This window comes from Lactuca sativa, chromosome 9 (genome assembly GCF_002870075.4).
Source record: "Lactuca sativa cultivar Salinas chromosome 9, Lsat_Salinas_v11, whole genome shotgun sequence".
Classification (NCBI taxonomy): Eukaryota; Viridiplantae; Streptophyta; class Magnoliopsida; order Asterales; family Asteraceae; genus Lactuca; species Lactuca sativa.
Genome location: NC_056631.2, coordinates 135,720,576 through 135,737,866, shown reverse-complemented (window position 1 = coordinate 135,737,866; position 17,291 = coordinate 135,720,576). Strand labels below are relative to the sequence as shown.

The 17,291-nt window shown below is 35.3% G+C and overlaps 1 protein-coding gene across 1 annotated transcript in view; it reads right to left on the bottom strand.

The window, feature by feature from the left end:
- Positions 1-8,175, bottom strand: part of LOC111892949 (protein SABRE) — a 51,953-nt gene extending 43,778 nt beyond the window's left edge. Inside the window, 4 exon segments of the mRNA XM_052767381.1 lie at positions 4,778-5,019; positions 5,795-6,070; positions 6,385-6,496; positions 7,814-8,175. Coding sequence (XP_052623341.1) covers positions 4,778-5,019; positions 5,795-6,070; positions 6,385-6,496; positions 7,814-7,878 — 695 coding nt within the window. The 5' untranslated portion in view covers positions 7,879-8,175.
- Positions 8,176-17,291: the final 9,116 nt, after the last annotated feature.

The following is a 17,291-nucleotide window of genomic DNA, read 5'->3' as shown; positions in this document are numbered from 1 at the left end:
AAATAAGGTCTCCCCTTTTGCCCCGCCATGACTATAGCCATCAATTCCCACTCGCACACGGATTTTTGCTGGGCACGAATCCCCAATACCTAACTTAAATAAGTGATAGGTCATTCCTCATGCATCAAAATTGCCTCAATTATGTACCCTGACGCATCTGTTTCAACAACGAACGATTTTGAGAAATCCGGTAAAGTTAAAACCGGAACTTGAGTCATTTCTTGTTTTAATTTTTCAAAAGTTTTCATTGCCTCATCCGACCAACAAAACTTATCGTTTTTGAGAAGATCAGTTAAGGATTTTTCTTTCTTTCCATACCCTTCCAAAAATTTTCGGTAATAACCGGTTAACCCCAAGAATCCACATAGCTCACGGATCGTTCGAGGGACAGGCCACTCAACCATGGCTGTGATCTTAAAAGGGTCTGCCATCACTCCCCTTCCTATTGCAATGTGCCCTAAATAATCAACCCGATCTTGTCCAAAAACACATTTCTTTCGATTAACGATAGAGAAATGCTCTTTGTGTTCTTCCATTGTTTTGCTATATATTAGAATGTCATCAAAAAATACGAGGATGAAAGACTTTGTTCATTAGAGATTAAAAAGTAGACGGAGCATTCATTAACCCGAAGGACATAGCCAAGAGTTCGTAGTGTCTTTCGTGTGTGCGAATCACCATTTTCGGAACATCCTCTTGCTTCATATGTATTTGGTGGTAACTCGATTTTAAATCTAATTTGCTAAAAATCATTGCTCCATGTAATTTATCCAAGAATTCATCGTTCAACATCAACTAAAACACAAGCAAGAACTAAAAGCAGCTTTTCTTAAACAGCTCGAAATAGTAAAACGAGACGAAGACCAGCTACAACAAACACTTCAGGTATTATCATCATACTTAACAACTAAAGAAGAAGAAGCGAGTAAACTAAAGAAGAAGAAACGAGTAGGTCAACCACAAAGCACCTCAAAGAAGACATAATCGACCAGAATCGGAAACTTGTCGAGGATAATAGATTTATTTAAAGCAAAATATTCAACACAAAACCTCTAACTCCCATCTTTCTTTTTAACTAACAAAGCGGTGCTCAAGAATAGAATAGGTTGTAACTTGTTTGAATTACACTGGCTGTTAGCATCTTGTCAACTAATTTCTCGATTTCATTTTTCTATATTTGCAGGTAACGATATGGTCATACGTTGATTGGTTCAGTACCAAATTTAAAATTACTTGCATGCTCATGATTTTGGTGTGGTGGAAGACCCGGAGGCAAGACGAAAATATCAGCAATGTTATCTAACACTTCCAAGATAAAAGGATTTATCTCGGAACTTGGAGATTCCATACTTTCCATATTGTTGATGTCGATTAAGTCCTGGTTCACCCCGCAATGTGACCCGTTTCCCTTTTTCAACAAAAGACATGGTTAGTTCTTTCTAATTTACATGCATATCTCCCAAAGTACATAGCCACTTCATTCCTAAGATCACATCAGTGCTTCCTGATTCAAAGGAAAAAAAGTCACTAGTAATTTGCAATCCTTGTAAAGCTAAGGATATATCCTTACACGTACCGTAGGATTTATCGAATTTCTCATTTCCCATCATTACTCCCGTAGAATGTTATGTGTTTCCCCGCTGTCAATAAGAACCACCACTTCAACCCTCTAATTTTACCCTCAAGTTTTATGGTGTGGGGTGTGGTTATCCCGATGACTGAACTTGTCGATACCCACACCATATCTAATTCTACTAGCTTTTCCTCTTCTTCGCCCTCCTCTTCGTCCTCCTTCCCGACTACTAAAATTTGCAATGCTTTATCCAGACATTTATGGTCGGGATCGAACTTACTGTCGCAACGAAAACACAATCCTTTTGCTTTTTTATCAGAAAATTAAACATCTGTCATTTTTCTGTAGGGTGCTCCGTTTACTCCACCTTTGTTAGTGGTTGTGGTGCCGTTTTGGATTCTTGATGACCCCGTCGCCCGAAAAGAAGTATTCACGTTAGTTCCGCCTCCTGGTAACCGACTTTCATCAAACACAAGTGCCAACTTAATGGCCTGTTTTAAGCCCACCAGTTGCATCGTCTTTACTGAAGTTTGTAAATCTGGTTTCAACCCTTTAATAAATGTCGCTTCCTAAATCTCCTCCAATACATTTTTAAGTTAAGCCGCCGTTTTTTCGAAAACGCCTACATAATCTCAAACTAACCCCTCTTGTTTGATAGTGAGGAATTGTTGGTGTAAGTTGTCGTCTCTAGAGCTTTGAAACCTATCTAGTAACCTGACCTTCAAACTGTCACTCCAAAGAAACCACGATAGTGCGGGTCCTTCCAGACATAAAACTGCAACTTGAATCTGTTCACTAGAATTCATCAGCCCTTGCATTAAAAAGAAACATTATGCTTTATGAACCCATCCGTACACTTCTCCTTCGAACAAGGCATCTTCAATTTTCGTAATTGGTAATCCGAGTTGGAGCTCCACCCTCTTCCATGGCCACGGTGGTTGGGTATCGTCCCATACAGTGACCATTTTTGATAATATTGCCCAGGATTGGAACCACTTGTGGTTGAAAAGTTATAGGTTCCGAAGGACGGTTCATCCCAATGGGCTTCGAAGGACGATTCATCCCAATTGGCAGCAAAGGATTGTTAGGATTGGTCAAATGACATTGGAAACATGAACGTAGGTTGGATGGAAACCCCCGCTTGGGTATACCATGGAGCAGGAGTTGTCGTGTGAACTGGAGAATGTGTAAATCGGGATGACACATTCTGAGTTCGAGTTCGTGGGCCCATACCTGGTGGTGTAAATGTAGGTTGATTTGAAGGTCGAGATTGAGTTACGTGAGGAATTGAGGACAACATCGTTGTTGTTGGTGACTAGAACGGTGGTTCCCCGAAATGCGAATGGGTAACTGGTGACGGCCCGATGGTCACTAATTGATGAAGCGATGCAGATGGAACCGATTGTTGAATGGTTACCAGAGGAAAATATGATGGGAAAGGTGTCGATTGGTTTATACCTGGTGGTGAGGATGGTGTCGTGACGACCATGGAGGCAGTAGCAGCGGTGGCCGATGTTGGTGGTTGCTGATTAATTTTTAGAAGCATTGACATGAGTTGCGCAGGTTATTCCTCTGCCTCTACCGTTATTGCCGCTATCTTCTAGTCGGACTCGGTTCGAATTGCCACCAGTTCTTTTTCCACTTGGTCCTATCGATCCTTGGGTTCCTCGGGTGGATATTCCTTGCTATTCAATTTGGTTGTCGGTTTGGAGGTGGTGGCGTCGATTTTAGGAGGCATCTCGAACTGGCTCTGGCTTTGATACCAATTTGATATGAGCCAAACGTGAAGATAGATAAACCAGAAACACAAGAGAATTTTAATAAGAAAATAACCAAAATATAAACAAATTTTTTTGATATATCCTACCTTAGAGGCATACACCTATAGTTATAGCTTCTATGTGTAATCCTAATCCAACTATAAAACATAAATAAAAGGAAACTTGAATTACAATCCAAAAATACTTCTAAAACTTATATAATGAACTTCCACTGAAATTGAATTAAAAGATAATCAAATATCTTTTATTGGTTTGGGTCGCCTTCTATAGAGCTTATCCCATGTTGAACATGACTCTTTTATATGGGAAACAACAAGACTTTTATTAAGACACTTAAGGAGAACTTACGCTTTGTGAGACTACTACACACTTTGCTTTCTTTGAGGCTTTCTTGGATACTTGGATGTTGGGATGGTTTGGAGCAAATGAGCTCCACACCTATTTATAGGTGTTTCCACCTCCTTATAGGAAGTTTCTAGATCTACATATATTCATGGCTATTCTAGAACTATCTACCATATTCTATATCTATTACAAGCTTGTATATGTTTCTAGAATGTTCTATAATGTCCTAGATAAGTATAGAAATTCTTGTGTCTTCCATAGTGTTCTAGAATGTTCCATAGCCTTCCAGGGTCTTCCATCTCATTCTAGAGTATTCTAGAATCTTCCGGCATCTTCAACACTCCTCCATAGTATTCCATAATGTTCTAGAATCTTCCAGATCATTCTAGAACATGCTAACTTCTTCTAGACAATAACATGATTCTATTGGGCTGGTGATGACCTTCAACATCCCACCTCTTGGAACGATTCTTATCAATCATCTATCAAATGACCATCTTTTGAAGGCCTCTTAAAGTACATTCTTGATTCTCTTGTACATTCCAAGTAATTAGACTCGTTTAATTTTTTTTATCTAGTGATCCTGAAATCCATAGGAATCAGATCAACCATAACCAAATTCTTGAACTCACCATCTATGAAGGCTAGAGAAGAGATGATGTTGATGAGGGAAAATAGAAAAGAGAACAAAACAACATTCTCTAATAGTCATTCGGAAAAAAAAACGTTGCTCATCAAGGTAGTGGGACAACAAGAAAGCTAACCCATATTACACACTCTGACACCGTGTAACAATAAAAGATAAACGGTCAAATTATCTAATAACATGTGAAATACTTTGTAAAATTTTATACCTTCCTTTTTTTCTTATTAGGATTTATTATACTTTGTAAAATTTACCCACCTATAGCAATGAAGATCATTTTGTATTTCGATGATGGGCAGATTTTTCCAAGTACAATGTTGTAGTAGAAAGATGAAAGTAAGATGCTATAAAAAAAAACACCTCAATGAATGTAGATTTCTACTTTCTAGCATTTTCCTATGTGCGAAATTAATAAACATAGGCAAAACAAACCTGTGATGGCCAAACTCAAACAAGAGACCAAATTCTTCACAAATAAAATTAGCAGAGGATTTGTGTATCGTGGATCCATCCCCTACACGTAAGCTTTCGCTGCCCTTGGAGCAAGATATATTATCACCCAGATGGATAACAATAGGAAACATTTGCAACTTTAGATACACAGAAGGCTTGGAACCTGGATCTTTAGACAAATCAAGCCCCAGATCTTTAATCTCTAGAGAAGCTTTCGGTGTCTGCCAGAAATTCATGAAAAGATAAACTAAAACTATTTTATAAACTTAAGATGGCTTGATTGATTAACATGAAACTAAAACAAATATATATATATATATATATATATATATATATATATATATATATATATATATATATATATATATATATATAAGCCAAGAACTAATGGCAATCATCCACACCATAACAAGGACACTGAACCCAACTAATTACATAATAGTTAGCAAGTAAAATGTCGCAACATTCATTAAGGATGTCGTAGTGGTTAAGATAGAGTTAAACATATAAGATTCGCTAGGAGGGTAAGGAATGCTATTTATATATTCCCTGATACATACATGTGAAATGAGCATACCAAAGTTAGTATCTAGCACTCGCAAAATTTTGGCACTTCCAAAATGAAAGGTGAAGTGGGGTGGGGTTATGCCGTGTTTATTTTCAAAGAATATAACATCCAGGTTCAGTTCTAGGTAGAATCTTTTTGTTGGTTGGTCTGGTCAGGAGATGTGACGAAAAAAGCAACGATATAGGTGATTATGCTTAAACTGGAGGGAGGGGACAAGGTTTGTAGGGCTATTTTTGGCACTTCCAGAATGAAAGGTGAAAGGTGAAGCGAGTCTCGTTCCACCTTTGTGTCCCATTGGTTAAAGTCAAATGCGGTATAAGATGGTCAGTAATTCAAATGCACAATAATTTGTCGAACCCTACCGTACAGTGGTCAACAAGCAAGAATGAAAAGAAAAGAAAAGAAAATATACGCATGAAACTTCTTACCTTCACAACCAAGTCTCTCACAGAAAGAGAAAAGAATCTTGCTACGTTAGCAATAACCATCAACTTTTTGCCTGGTTTGCGGCTTCCAGAAGAAGTCTTTGGTCTGCATGATTTCGTTGTCTTTGTGGTTTTTTCTGCAGTCCTTGTAACAACTTCTAATTCGCTTATCACGAACAACAGTTTTGGGTCCCTAGAAATAAAAGCAACCCCCAGTTTAACCAAGGATTTCCGTAAGCTAAGTTTGATTTCACCAACCGAAATGGATTCAACAACGCCCTGTAAATTTCCAACCATGAACATGCTATCATACAGTCCAACTTTTCTATCATCTCAACAACCTACCTACCTCATCATACTTATAATAGATACATAATTAATATGAATTATTCTAAAAAAGATGTTACGTTGGCTTATACAATCCTTCGTACAAGAACTTCAGATCGTTCAAGAATGAGCATGTAAATCAAATAATCAAGATTTAGATCATTTCATACCAAAATTAAAACCCTCCAGAAGAAAAAGACTCAGAAAAAAAAAACATACACCAAAACAAAATAAATAAACCAACTTAATGGGAAAAAAATGAGTACCCTTTCAAACTTGATCCTAACATCCCTCAAACATCTCCATCCACTAATTCTAAATCCCACGGATGCTTTCAGGACCCGGCTCAAAATCGAAGAAACTAACCTGGCAGTAAATCTGAAAAAGATATATATATATATATATATATATATATATATATATATATATATATATATATATATATATATATATATATATATATAGTAAGTCTTCTAAAACTTGTAATTATAGCAGATATAGGTGATGTATTTATGATAACATAATTCAACAAACCCCCCCCCCCCCCCCCCCCCCCCACTTTGATAACAAAATAATTAAGCATGATCAAATGTTTGAAAAGGGAACTACTTCTTATGATGCAACACATTATTCCTTATAGGAAATCATTTATAACTATTGCTATTAAATTTCAAAAGCCCCAAGATTCACAAATTGATATTGATTTATGTGCATGATTATGCCCCAATAAGTCATGCATTTGCAGTATTTGCAACAAGTAACTAAAACATGTGTAAATATTTTTGAATGACAAATAGGAACTACTTCTTACTTTAATCGTGCACAAAGAAGATACGCTTTGTCTATACAAAGGACCCCTTTTGATTGGTTTTATTCAACCCATTATTAGTAAGATTAACTTCTATGTTCAAAGGCAAAGTCAATAGGCATATATATATATATATATATATATATATATATATATATATATATATATATATATATATATATATATGCTTTGAACTTCCTTACGATGTCTAACACCGCTTTACCTTACTACTTTTTCAGCTAGCAGTGCCCTTAAACCCCCAATTTGTTATGAGGGAGGTGACAGAATAGAAGGGTTGTACTATGAGACTAAAATTGTAGTTTTTTTGTCCCACAAACTGTTTCCTCAGCCAAAATGGGAAGGTATCACAATGTACCTAGAGACTAGAGCAAGGAAGGTGATGCCCAGACTTGAATCTGAGACCACATTAATGGATTATGAATTCACTCCTCCTTATCTTTGAGGCAAGCTAGCATGAGCGGACACAATGTTCTCCATGTGAGTATTACTATTAGTGTACTTTGTCACTTGGACATATCAACATCACACTTGACTTCCTATTTTGCAGGCTCTATCCAATTAGCAGAAGTAATTAAATTGGCTTCTACGGAAATATTGATTGATGTATAACAAATAAAAGCACCTATAATATGAATTATCTGATTATCAGTTTCCAATAATCTTAATGAACTTCCCAATGTAAAATTTTAGCAGGAATGAAGCAATAGTATACTCAAATCACAAATGCGGTTGATTTTATCTCATTGATGCAAATTTCAAGCTGTCCATACAGCAATAACATAATCAATAGCAATAACAATCACTTCAACGAAAAACAAAAATATCAGGTTAAAATAGGGAGATGTATGTTTAATTTAGATACTCACAGTAATATGAGCCATATACTGACTGATACAAAGAGGAACGTGAACAGGAATTTGACCGGAGACATTTTCTTGCAAAAATACTCCCTTTTTTTGTACAAATTTACATTCACTTCTTATTGAAAAACACCAGATTCAGTGCAAAACACTCCATCATTTTCACCTCTTTAAAACGCAAAAATCGATTCAAAACTATTTTTACAAATAAATCATAAAGCCTAGGATGATAATGGGTAAAAGAAGATAGGTAAGAAGATAATTTCGGGGGAAGTTGAACAGGCCAAAAATGTATGATCTGAAGGAGAAAGAGAGAGATCAAAGAATGTAGAGATCCGTGAAATGCTGAGAGACGATAGAGTGTAATTTGAGAGCCAATTTTTTGTTGTTGACAAAATTACAAAAATAGTTCCTATAATTTGCCTAAAGTCATAAAGTAAGTAGTGCTAATCATTACTTTTAAAATTTTTTTATGTAAATGATCCTTGTGGTTTGCAAAACTTGCAAATATGACCTTTTTACTAACTTCGTTAGTATTCAGCCGTTAGGGACTGTATTTGTAAGAGTATTTTGAAAATAAAAAATTAATTGGATAAAGGAAAGGGGAAGGGTTTGAACTCGTGATCTCCACCCTCTTAAATTACCAAGACCTTGGTTTATACCTTCTTAAAACTAATTTATATAATAACGAAATCGTTAAAACATAAACAATAAATATATTACAAAAACATTTTTAACAATTTTTTTTAAATAATACAAAATGTATTTAATCATATTACAAAAAATAGTTTTTTACAAAAAATTTGTATGTATTTTTATGTATTTATTTTACGTAAAAAAAATTATGTCTTTAAAGTATACGTTTCCGTATAATATGTTTTTACGTTGTATTGGAAGGCAAAATCGGTCGAATATGTTTTTGGTTTGGTCCAATCGGTTTTATTAAAACCGTTTTTTCCGTTATATGTATTTAAACAAACATAAAAAAAAACTACTCGCTTATATATCTTATTTAAAATACGTATTTCAACTTAATCACAAGTTCTAATTCGTATGGTTAAAATGAAGATGAAAATAAATAGTGATATATCTTTTTGAAATAACAATAATTAACAATATTCTTGAAAAAAACGTATAAATTGTTTAGATACATAACAAAATCATTGTTAAGTTGTTTTAATACATATAAATAACCATAAAAACGGTTTTAGAACTAGCGATCCAAAAGTATTTATATATTTTTTTATGTCATGAGTACTATTAATTATTATTATTTCAAAGATATAAAAAAAATATATTTTACGAAAACGTATTTTTAAAGACATATACATATATATATATATATATATATATATATATATATATATATATATATAATGTAAAATAAATACATAAAAATACATACCAAATGTCACGAAAATGCCAATTAATTTTCTTTTCAAACAAACTTCAAAAATTGTCTCTGTGGTTTACCAAATGTCATGAATTCAGTCCATTTATACTTGAAAATAGAAAAATGTCCTTACAAATTCAGTCCCTAACGGCTGAATACTAACAGAGTTAGTAAAAGGGCCATTTGTGCAAGTTTTGCAAACCACAAGGACCATTTGCATAAAAAAACTAACAGGGACTGATTTTGTGACTTTTGGCAAACCACATGAACCATTTTTGTAATATTGTCTTTTGTTTTTCATTTCGCTTATGTGAGATGTTGGCAACAAGCGCAGATGTTCTTAAGGTAAACTCCGATCGAAGTTCTCCCCTGAGAGTATGGCTCTAATCCAATACTAGTCCCTAGAGTTTCAATTACTACAATTAAGCTTTCTATTTAAACTTTTGTTATAAATATGTCATTTCTTAATGAGGCCAAATTGATATATATATATATATATATATATATATATATATATATATATATATATATATATATATATATATATATATATATAAGCATAGGAGTTATCAAATTTTCATTTGCAAAAATGAAATTATCAAAATCATAACGAAAAAGATTCTACTTGGCGGTTGGAGATTCGTTTTCATCATTTTTCACAAAATTTCCATAGCTTGACATGATTGTATGGTATTTAATGAATTGGTTGCTTCCGTTACTTCCATATGGACTAGTAGTGAGTCTACCGATTAAAATGAGATAATTGTTTAACGTTTCGATTTTCAAAATAAATAATTATGTAACATCCTGATTTTCAAAATAAATTTTTATTTTTAAAATAGAATAAACATTCACTTTCATAAAGATATATTCATGGTAAAACCATGTGATAATAAACTATGATCCAAAATCAGAGTTTTAAAGAAAAGCATCTCGGAAACTTAAATCATTAAGCTGTTGATGTGTGTTAAAATACCGTTAAACTAAATTAATGTTGTCACAAGGTAACAAACTATTCTTTTTGTATTTAAAACACCATCAGTTACAAGATTAACTGGTTCTCCCAGTTTTAAAGTATGCCAAAGACAGATTCAACTTATATAAGTGTTTTAAATATACCATTTTTCACCTTTTGTTCCATAATCGTAATATTAACCTCCACAAAAGTCACATATCCCTAGGGACCAAAGTACGCATATCAATGTCCTTATATTAAACAAAACAAAAAGTGGGTCCAACAATTTCACTAGGTGTTGCACTACAAAAAACATGATCCCTGATAAAAATATGTCCTTAATGGAAAGAAAAAGTGTGTGGACTATTATATACATATCTTCAAGAGGCGGTTCTTCATCAAACATCCTATCAATATTTATATCTTAAGGATTAGGTGGTTATTCCACCTTTGTGTCATCCATAATTTTCTTCCTTCTATGTTTAAGCTTCTTTTTGGTGTTGACATTTGAAGTACCTAAGTATGAAAAACTTGGATGAATTAATATTTTTCAGTGGGATTAACAAATAGGATTGGTATTTAAAGTACCTTCGTTTTGCTTTTTTGGACATCTTGATATGTTATGACCTCTATCTTTGCGATTGCTACAACTCATAAGCACACCATTCTTGGTAATCTTTGGCCTATTTTTCGGTTCAGATGGGTGTCTTTTTCTTTTAATATTAGGTTGTCATGGTATCTATCTGCTTTTGGGAGGTAAAGGTGGAATGCATGAAGTAGTATGTCACATCAAAGTACCATTCGTTAGCTTCAATCCATACCTAAAACATGTACATACAAGCTTATTAATTTCATTTAAATGACCAACATATAAGTACTATAGCTACATATTCGTTCACATTGTGGTTCATATAAGACAACCAATTCCATGTACACATGGTATACCTGTTAACTACCACTTCCTGCACGTATATGTCTTAGAGTCTATATTGACTGCATAAACATGAGGTCCATAAATTGCTTCAAACTCATTGAAACCACTTGGCATGATATCCCAAATTTTGTCAAAAACAAATAAAGAACAAGTGTCTTAATGAATAAGAGGCGAAATTCATATCATATTGTACAGTCAAAATGGTCAAATTCAGATCATACATATACAATCAAAACGACTAAAATGGTTTCATGGTTCCTTTTTTTTTATAAAGAAAACAAAAAAATGCATAAGTAAATTAAAACCATATTGTGGGTTTATTTCCGGTTAATCATTTTTAGCAAAATAGAAAATCGATTTGAGTTTGTTTTGTGGCTTCATGGTTCCTGTTTAAAATTGTAAAAAAAATAAAAATAAATGAATAAAAATAAAAATAAATAGAACATACAAGACTCCTATGATCTTCACATATTGATTCACACTATTATATAGTTAAGAAAAAAATAGAGAAAAAACATAAGCAAGCAGAAAAAACAGGAAACCGGAAAAAAAGACATAAGCCAAAAAAATAGTAAAAAAAACAGAAGCAAAGCAATAGGAAAGTACATTACCCTTGTAGCATCTTTAATTCGTCAATTTGATCCTTAATTATAGGACATAACTCCATATCTCATTTATGTCTTCAATCTCCTTTAAAATTTCGATCCATAACATATATAAACCTATCTCCTCAAGCATTGTAATAATGGGTTTCTTTTGTGCTTCGATGATAATTGAATTAAAACTCAGAAGTACCATTCTCCACAGCATCATAATATCCGTCAACTTCAAAATATGCTAAACACCAAGGTTTTGGATTCCTTTCCATCAAGTATGCATGAGCTTCAACTTTGATTGCTTTGATTTCTTCCATTTTTATTTAAATCGAAGTTCAGTTAAAGCTTTTGATACTGCCCAAAACAGTTTTAGAAATTGCGACCCACTAAGTCTCTTTTTGAAATTTGCATAAACATGTCTTGCACATTTTCTATGCTCAGCGTAAGCTAATACCTCTTTAACAACTTCAATAAGGCCCTAATAACACATGAAATGCAATGGTTACTTAAAAAGAAAATATAATAGTTAAAACAGTAAAAAAAAATCAAAGAACTAGATAGTATAAACCATGTGCTGGTCAAATATCAATGCCAAGCCTTTTCCAAAGTGCATCCCAATTTCCTCAACCAGTAATTCCAAAAACCACTTTCATGTTTCTTTGTTTTCAACAGAAATCACAGCCCAAGCAATAGGGAACATGTGACAACTGAGAAGATCCCATCACTAACCACCATTAGGGGAGAGTAGGAAAATAAATGTAATAACTTAATATTGTAATATTTGATTCATGAGATAATAAAAATCAAATATATCATTACATTTAAAACTTAAATCGACTGTTAGGCTCGAAAATAGCGTCCAAAAAGTTGTATTGGCTTTTAAAATGGTTAACATATTTAGAAAGTACTCGTTGTCGTGATCCCAAGGATATAACATTCGTAAAAATCTGACTCCAAATGAAAGAGTTATGGATTAAGTAAAAGTAAAAATCAATTGCGTAATTAAAGTTAATTACGTCAAAACGGTACTTAGAGATTTGTTGAGTTTTGACTAAAAGTGCAAAAAAGAGAGTCATAGTACTCATTGAGATATAAACTTTAGGACGAAGAATGCCGAAAACCGGATCCGTATGAGAGATATATGATTTATGTAAAATTATTTATTTTTAACCCCATTAGGCACAAAAATAAAAGTCAAAACTAGCTAAAACAACCTAAGGAGAGTTGTTGTACTCCTTGAGATGATCACATAGATATAATGAGGCCTAAGATCGAAGCTCACACAAAACAATTATGATTGTTAAAAAATCATATCGTGTGCGCAAGGTGTGTGCCTATGCCCGTCACGCACTTGACGCCGAATTTGAGTGGATTGTGAGAGATGTGACCAAGTGGAGAGATGACACGTGACAACCTCTGGATGGAGCCACGATGTTGGTGAATTCACAGATTTTTATTAGTTTTCTGTTTTACATGATGTTTTGGATTAAAAACCCTTTTCTTTTGGAAAATTTCTTTTAAAACATTTTATTTTTTTATTTTAGAATCCCGACCTCCTAAGTATTTTAGGGTGTTTTATTTATCCAAGATCTATCCTATCTTAGGATATCTTAACATTTTAACTACGTGAAGGCGTCCCTCTTGGTAGTGGTTTCCCCTAAGGTTGTAAATCACATTACCATGAGCCCTTATAATCGATGATGTCAACTTATAATAACCCCGCACAACGCTTCATCGAACGTCGTAATATTAGCTGATTAAAGAAAGGTATTCTGCGGGGATTATAGCTAGCAATCGCAATGTAAAATTTCGTTTAAATTAAATAAAATAAGATTAAATAAAATAAAAAATGAACCCCGAGATGTGAACTATATTTCATATTAATATTTAATTGAAGCCCTCAATCCATAATAGTTTATTAGTGTTAGCCTTGGGAGTAAAATGTTATAAATTCGGGAAATTACAGTCTAAATGGTATCATTTAGACTAATATTAAATAGATTTTCGGAAGAAGGGGCTAAAGGGTAAAATCCGAATTTAGAGTGCAATGTTTAGTGAAGGAGGGGCCGATTGTGTTAAAAGGACAGAAGTTTTATTATGGAGTCAGGGTTTAAGATCGTTTCCCGCTTCCCCCTCGTCACATCTTCGAACCTTAACCCTAGCTCTCTTCAACCGCCGGCATATGTGACCTTTCAGCTGCCACATCTATTCTTCTCGTTTTTCCGATCAGACAAGGCTACCAAGCAGCTACCTCACCATTGAAACGCCACCACAACGTTGCTGTCGGACGTCATGTGTAGCCGGAAGAGCCACCGAGATCGGAGTTGAAGTTGTGTCCGCTGTGCGAGGGTCGTGAGCCACTAAAAGCACTCAGTAAGCTAACTACAACCCATTTTATCCCTTTCCTTTGTTCCTTCTGGTGTGTGTGACGTAGGGTACGTCATTTCTATCGCTGCTGACCTCGGCCTCCATTTTTGTTAACTTCGGCATCGTCTGTAGCTAGGTGGGCGGATGAGGTGTCACACCCCAAAACCGGAACGGCAGAAACATTCAGGGGTGGAGGACGTCATGTTTAGTATCACAAGACCTACATCATAGTAATCAAAGTAATAAACAACCATTTCATTAGAAAGAAAGTGTTTACAAAGTATGTGTTCACATAACATAGACTACAAAGCAAATAACAAAATAAGACATGAAGTTATACTGATCCATCTTCTGAATCCTAGTGCGCGTACCTGTCTACTGGTCTCCTGAGAATACAAGTTATTTTGAAAGATTAGATCAACATTTAAGCTAGTGAGTTCACATGCGATTGATATAATAACTATAATGTTTCAACTTGTATCCCCCCCCCTAAAAGCATTTAAAATCATTTAAAATGTAGATTAAGGGGTATGAACTCACCTATAGTGAGTGATACAGAAGTATGTTTGGAAATAGGATGTAGAGTGCCAGGTGAAACCTTGAGCACACAAAGATCCTAATAAACATATAATGTATGTGTATTTGATTAGTGTATAAACAAGTAACTATAAGGGATAACACCTAATAGACTAGGGAACTCTTAGATTGAAGGGATATAATCACATATGATTGCATAACGAGGGTACATGGCCACCCTATAGAGTTTACAGTTTAAATGGCATGAATTAGGGAGTTCACAGTCCAAGTGTTCATGGTCCTTGGAGTTTACGGTTCTTGGGTTCACGGTCTCATAACCTTATGGCATGACTTAGGGATTTCACAATCCAACCACAAACTCACCAAATCTTTCACAAATGATGGTTTTCAAGGGCTTCAATCAAAGGCATCAGATTCTAGGGACTAGGCTTAGCCTTAGGAAGGCTAAAGGCTATAAGAACACCCTTTATAAGGGTTTACGGTCTACGAAGATGCACTAGACCGTAAACACCTTTTTTCTTGAGTTTCTTGATGTTTTCTAGGTGTTTAACAAGTTATTCAAGTATATAACAAACTAAGGGTAGTGTACTTACTTATTAGAAGCTTGTAAGGGTGATTAGGATCCAAGAACACTAGTGTGTGTTCTTGGTGAAATGAAGAACACTTGAAGATCTATCAAAATGAAGAGATTTCATGGATGAAATCATGCATAATCACTAGATAAAGAGATGTAACAACAAATCAAAGGAAAGAATTCTTACATTTTTGGAAGATCAAGATGAAGATCTTATGATATTTGAGAAAGAATTCGGGATTCTAGGCTTGGAAAGAAAAGAAATGATCAAAATGATCATGAATTATGTATATATAGGGAGTTTACGGTTACCATGACCGTAAGCTTTAAGCTTCCTGACCGTAAACTCCTTTTGAGGAGGTTTACAGTTTTCTAGATGGTTTGGAACATTAACTGATAAATCCAAACACTGATTTCTTTGATGCACTAGACTCAGAATGCTCAAACACACTCTAAACAGTGCTAAAAGTTAGCAGAAACGAGTCTGACTTAGATTAAAGTGAATGGTTTGTACAAGATAGAAATTTCGGGTTGTCACATCATCCCCCCGTTAGAGAGAATTTCGTCCCGAAATTAGAGTTTAAGCAATACATGTTACAAATAACTAAGCGAAAAGATGAGGATATTTCAGTTTCATTTGATCCTCGCGCTCCCAAGTGAATTCAGGTCCTCGCTTGGCGTTCCAGCGAACCTTCACTATCGGGATACGGCTTTGCTTCATTTGCTAGAACTCTCGGTCGATGATCTCTACAGGTTCTTCCACGAAGTTGAGGCTCTCGTTGATCTTGATTTCGTCAAGTGGGATTACAAGAGTCTCGTCGGATAGACAATTTTTCAAGTTTGAGACGTGGAAAGTAGAATGTACGTTACTGAGTTCACGAGGTAGGTTGAGTTTGTAAGCTACAGGGCCGATTGTAGCGAGAATCTCGAAAGGCCCTACGTATCTTTGATTGAGCTTCCCACGCTTTCCGAAGCGTATCAAGCCCTTCCAGGCTGAGACTTTCAAAAGAACGCGGTCTCCCGCCTGGAATTCCAAAGGTTTCGTTCGTTTGTCAGCGTAGCTTTTCTGTCGGTCTCTAGAGGCTTTCAATCGTTCACGAATCTGAATGATCTTCTCTGTCATTTCCCGAATGATCTCCGGACCTGTGAGAATGTTGTCAGGAACTCGTCCTTTAGCTAACTGGGTGTCACCCACCTCAGCCCAACACAAAGGGGATCTGCACTTTCGGCCATAAAGGGCTTCAAATGGAGCGGCCTTTATGCTCGTGTGATAACTATTGTTGTAGGAAGAGTCGACAAGGGGAAAATGAGTATCCCATGCCTTCCCATAGTCGATCACACAGACTCACAACATATCTTCCAAGGTTTGAATAGTCCTCTCACTTTGTCCGTCGGTTTGCGGATGGTAGGCTGTACTCATGTCCAACCTCATTCCTAGGGAACTTTGTAGTGATTGCTAGAACCTCGAAGTGAATCTATTATCTCTATCAGAGATAATGGATATGGGAACGCCATGCAGTCGTATAATCTCCCGAATGTATGTTCTTGTGAGCTTCTCCATCTTGTCAGTTTCTCTGATAGGTAGGAAGTGTGCGGACTTGGTTAACCTGTTAACGATAACCCATATGGTATCGAGACCACATGTTGTCTTGGGAAACTTGGTTATGAAGTCCATTGTGATTCGCTCCCACTTCCACTCAGTTATCTCTGGCTGTTGAAGTAAACCTGATGGTTTCTGGTATTCGACCTTAACCTTGGCGCAAGTAAGGCATTTACTTACGAAGGTAGCAATCTCTGCTTTCATGTTAGGCCACCAGTATAACTTTTTAAGATCCAAATACATCTTATCCAAAATTGGGTGGACAGTATATCAAGTGTTGTGCACTTCTGTCATGACCAAGTCTCTGAAGCCACTGTGTTTCGGTGTCCAGATTCGATCCATGAAATATAAGGCTCCGCCACCCTTGACTTCAAAGTTCTTATCCATCCCTCTTAGGGATTCACTCGCCACATTTTCAGGTTTCAAAGCGTCGAGCTGAGCTTCCTTAATTTGTGTGGACAAGTGTGAATGGATAGTCATAGTCAACGATTTGATTCTATGATTAGAGTATTCTTTCCAACTTAGGGC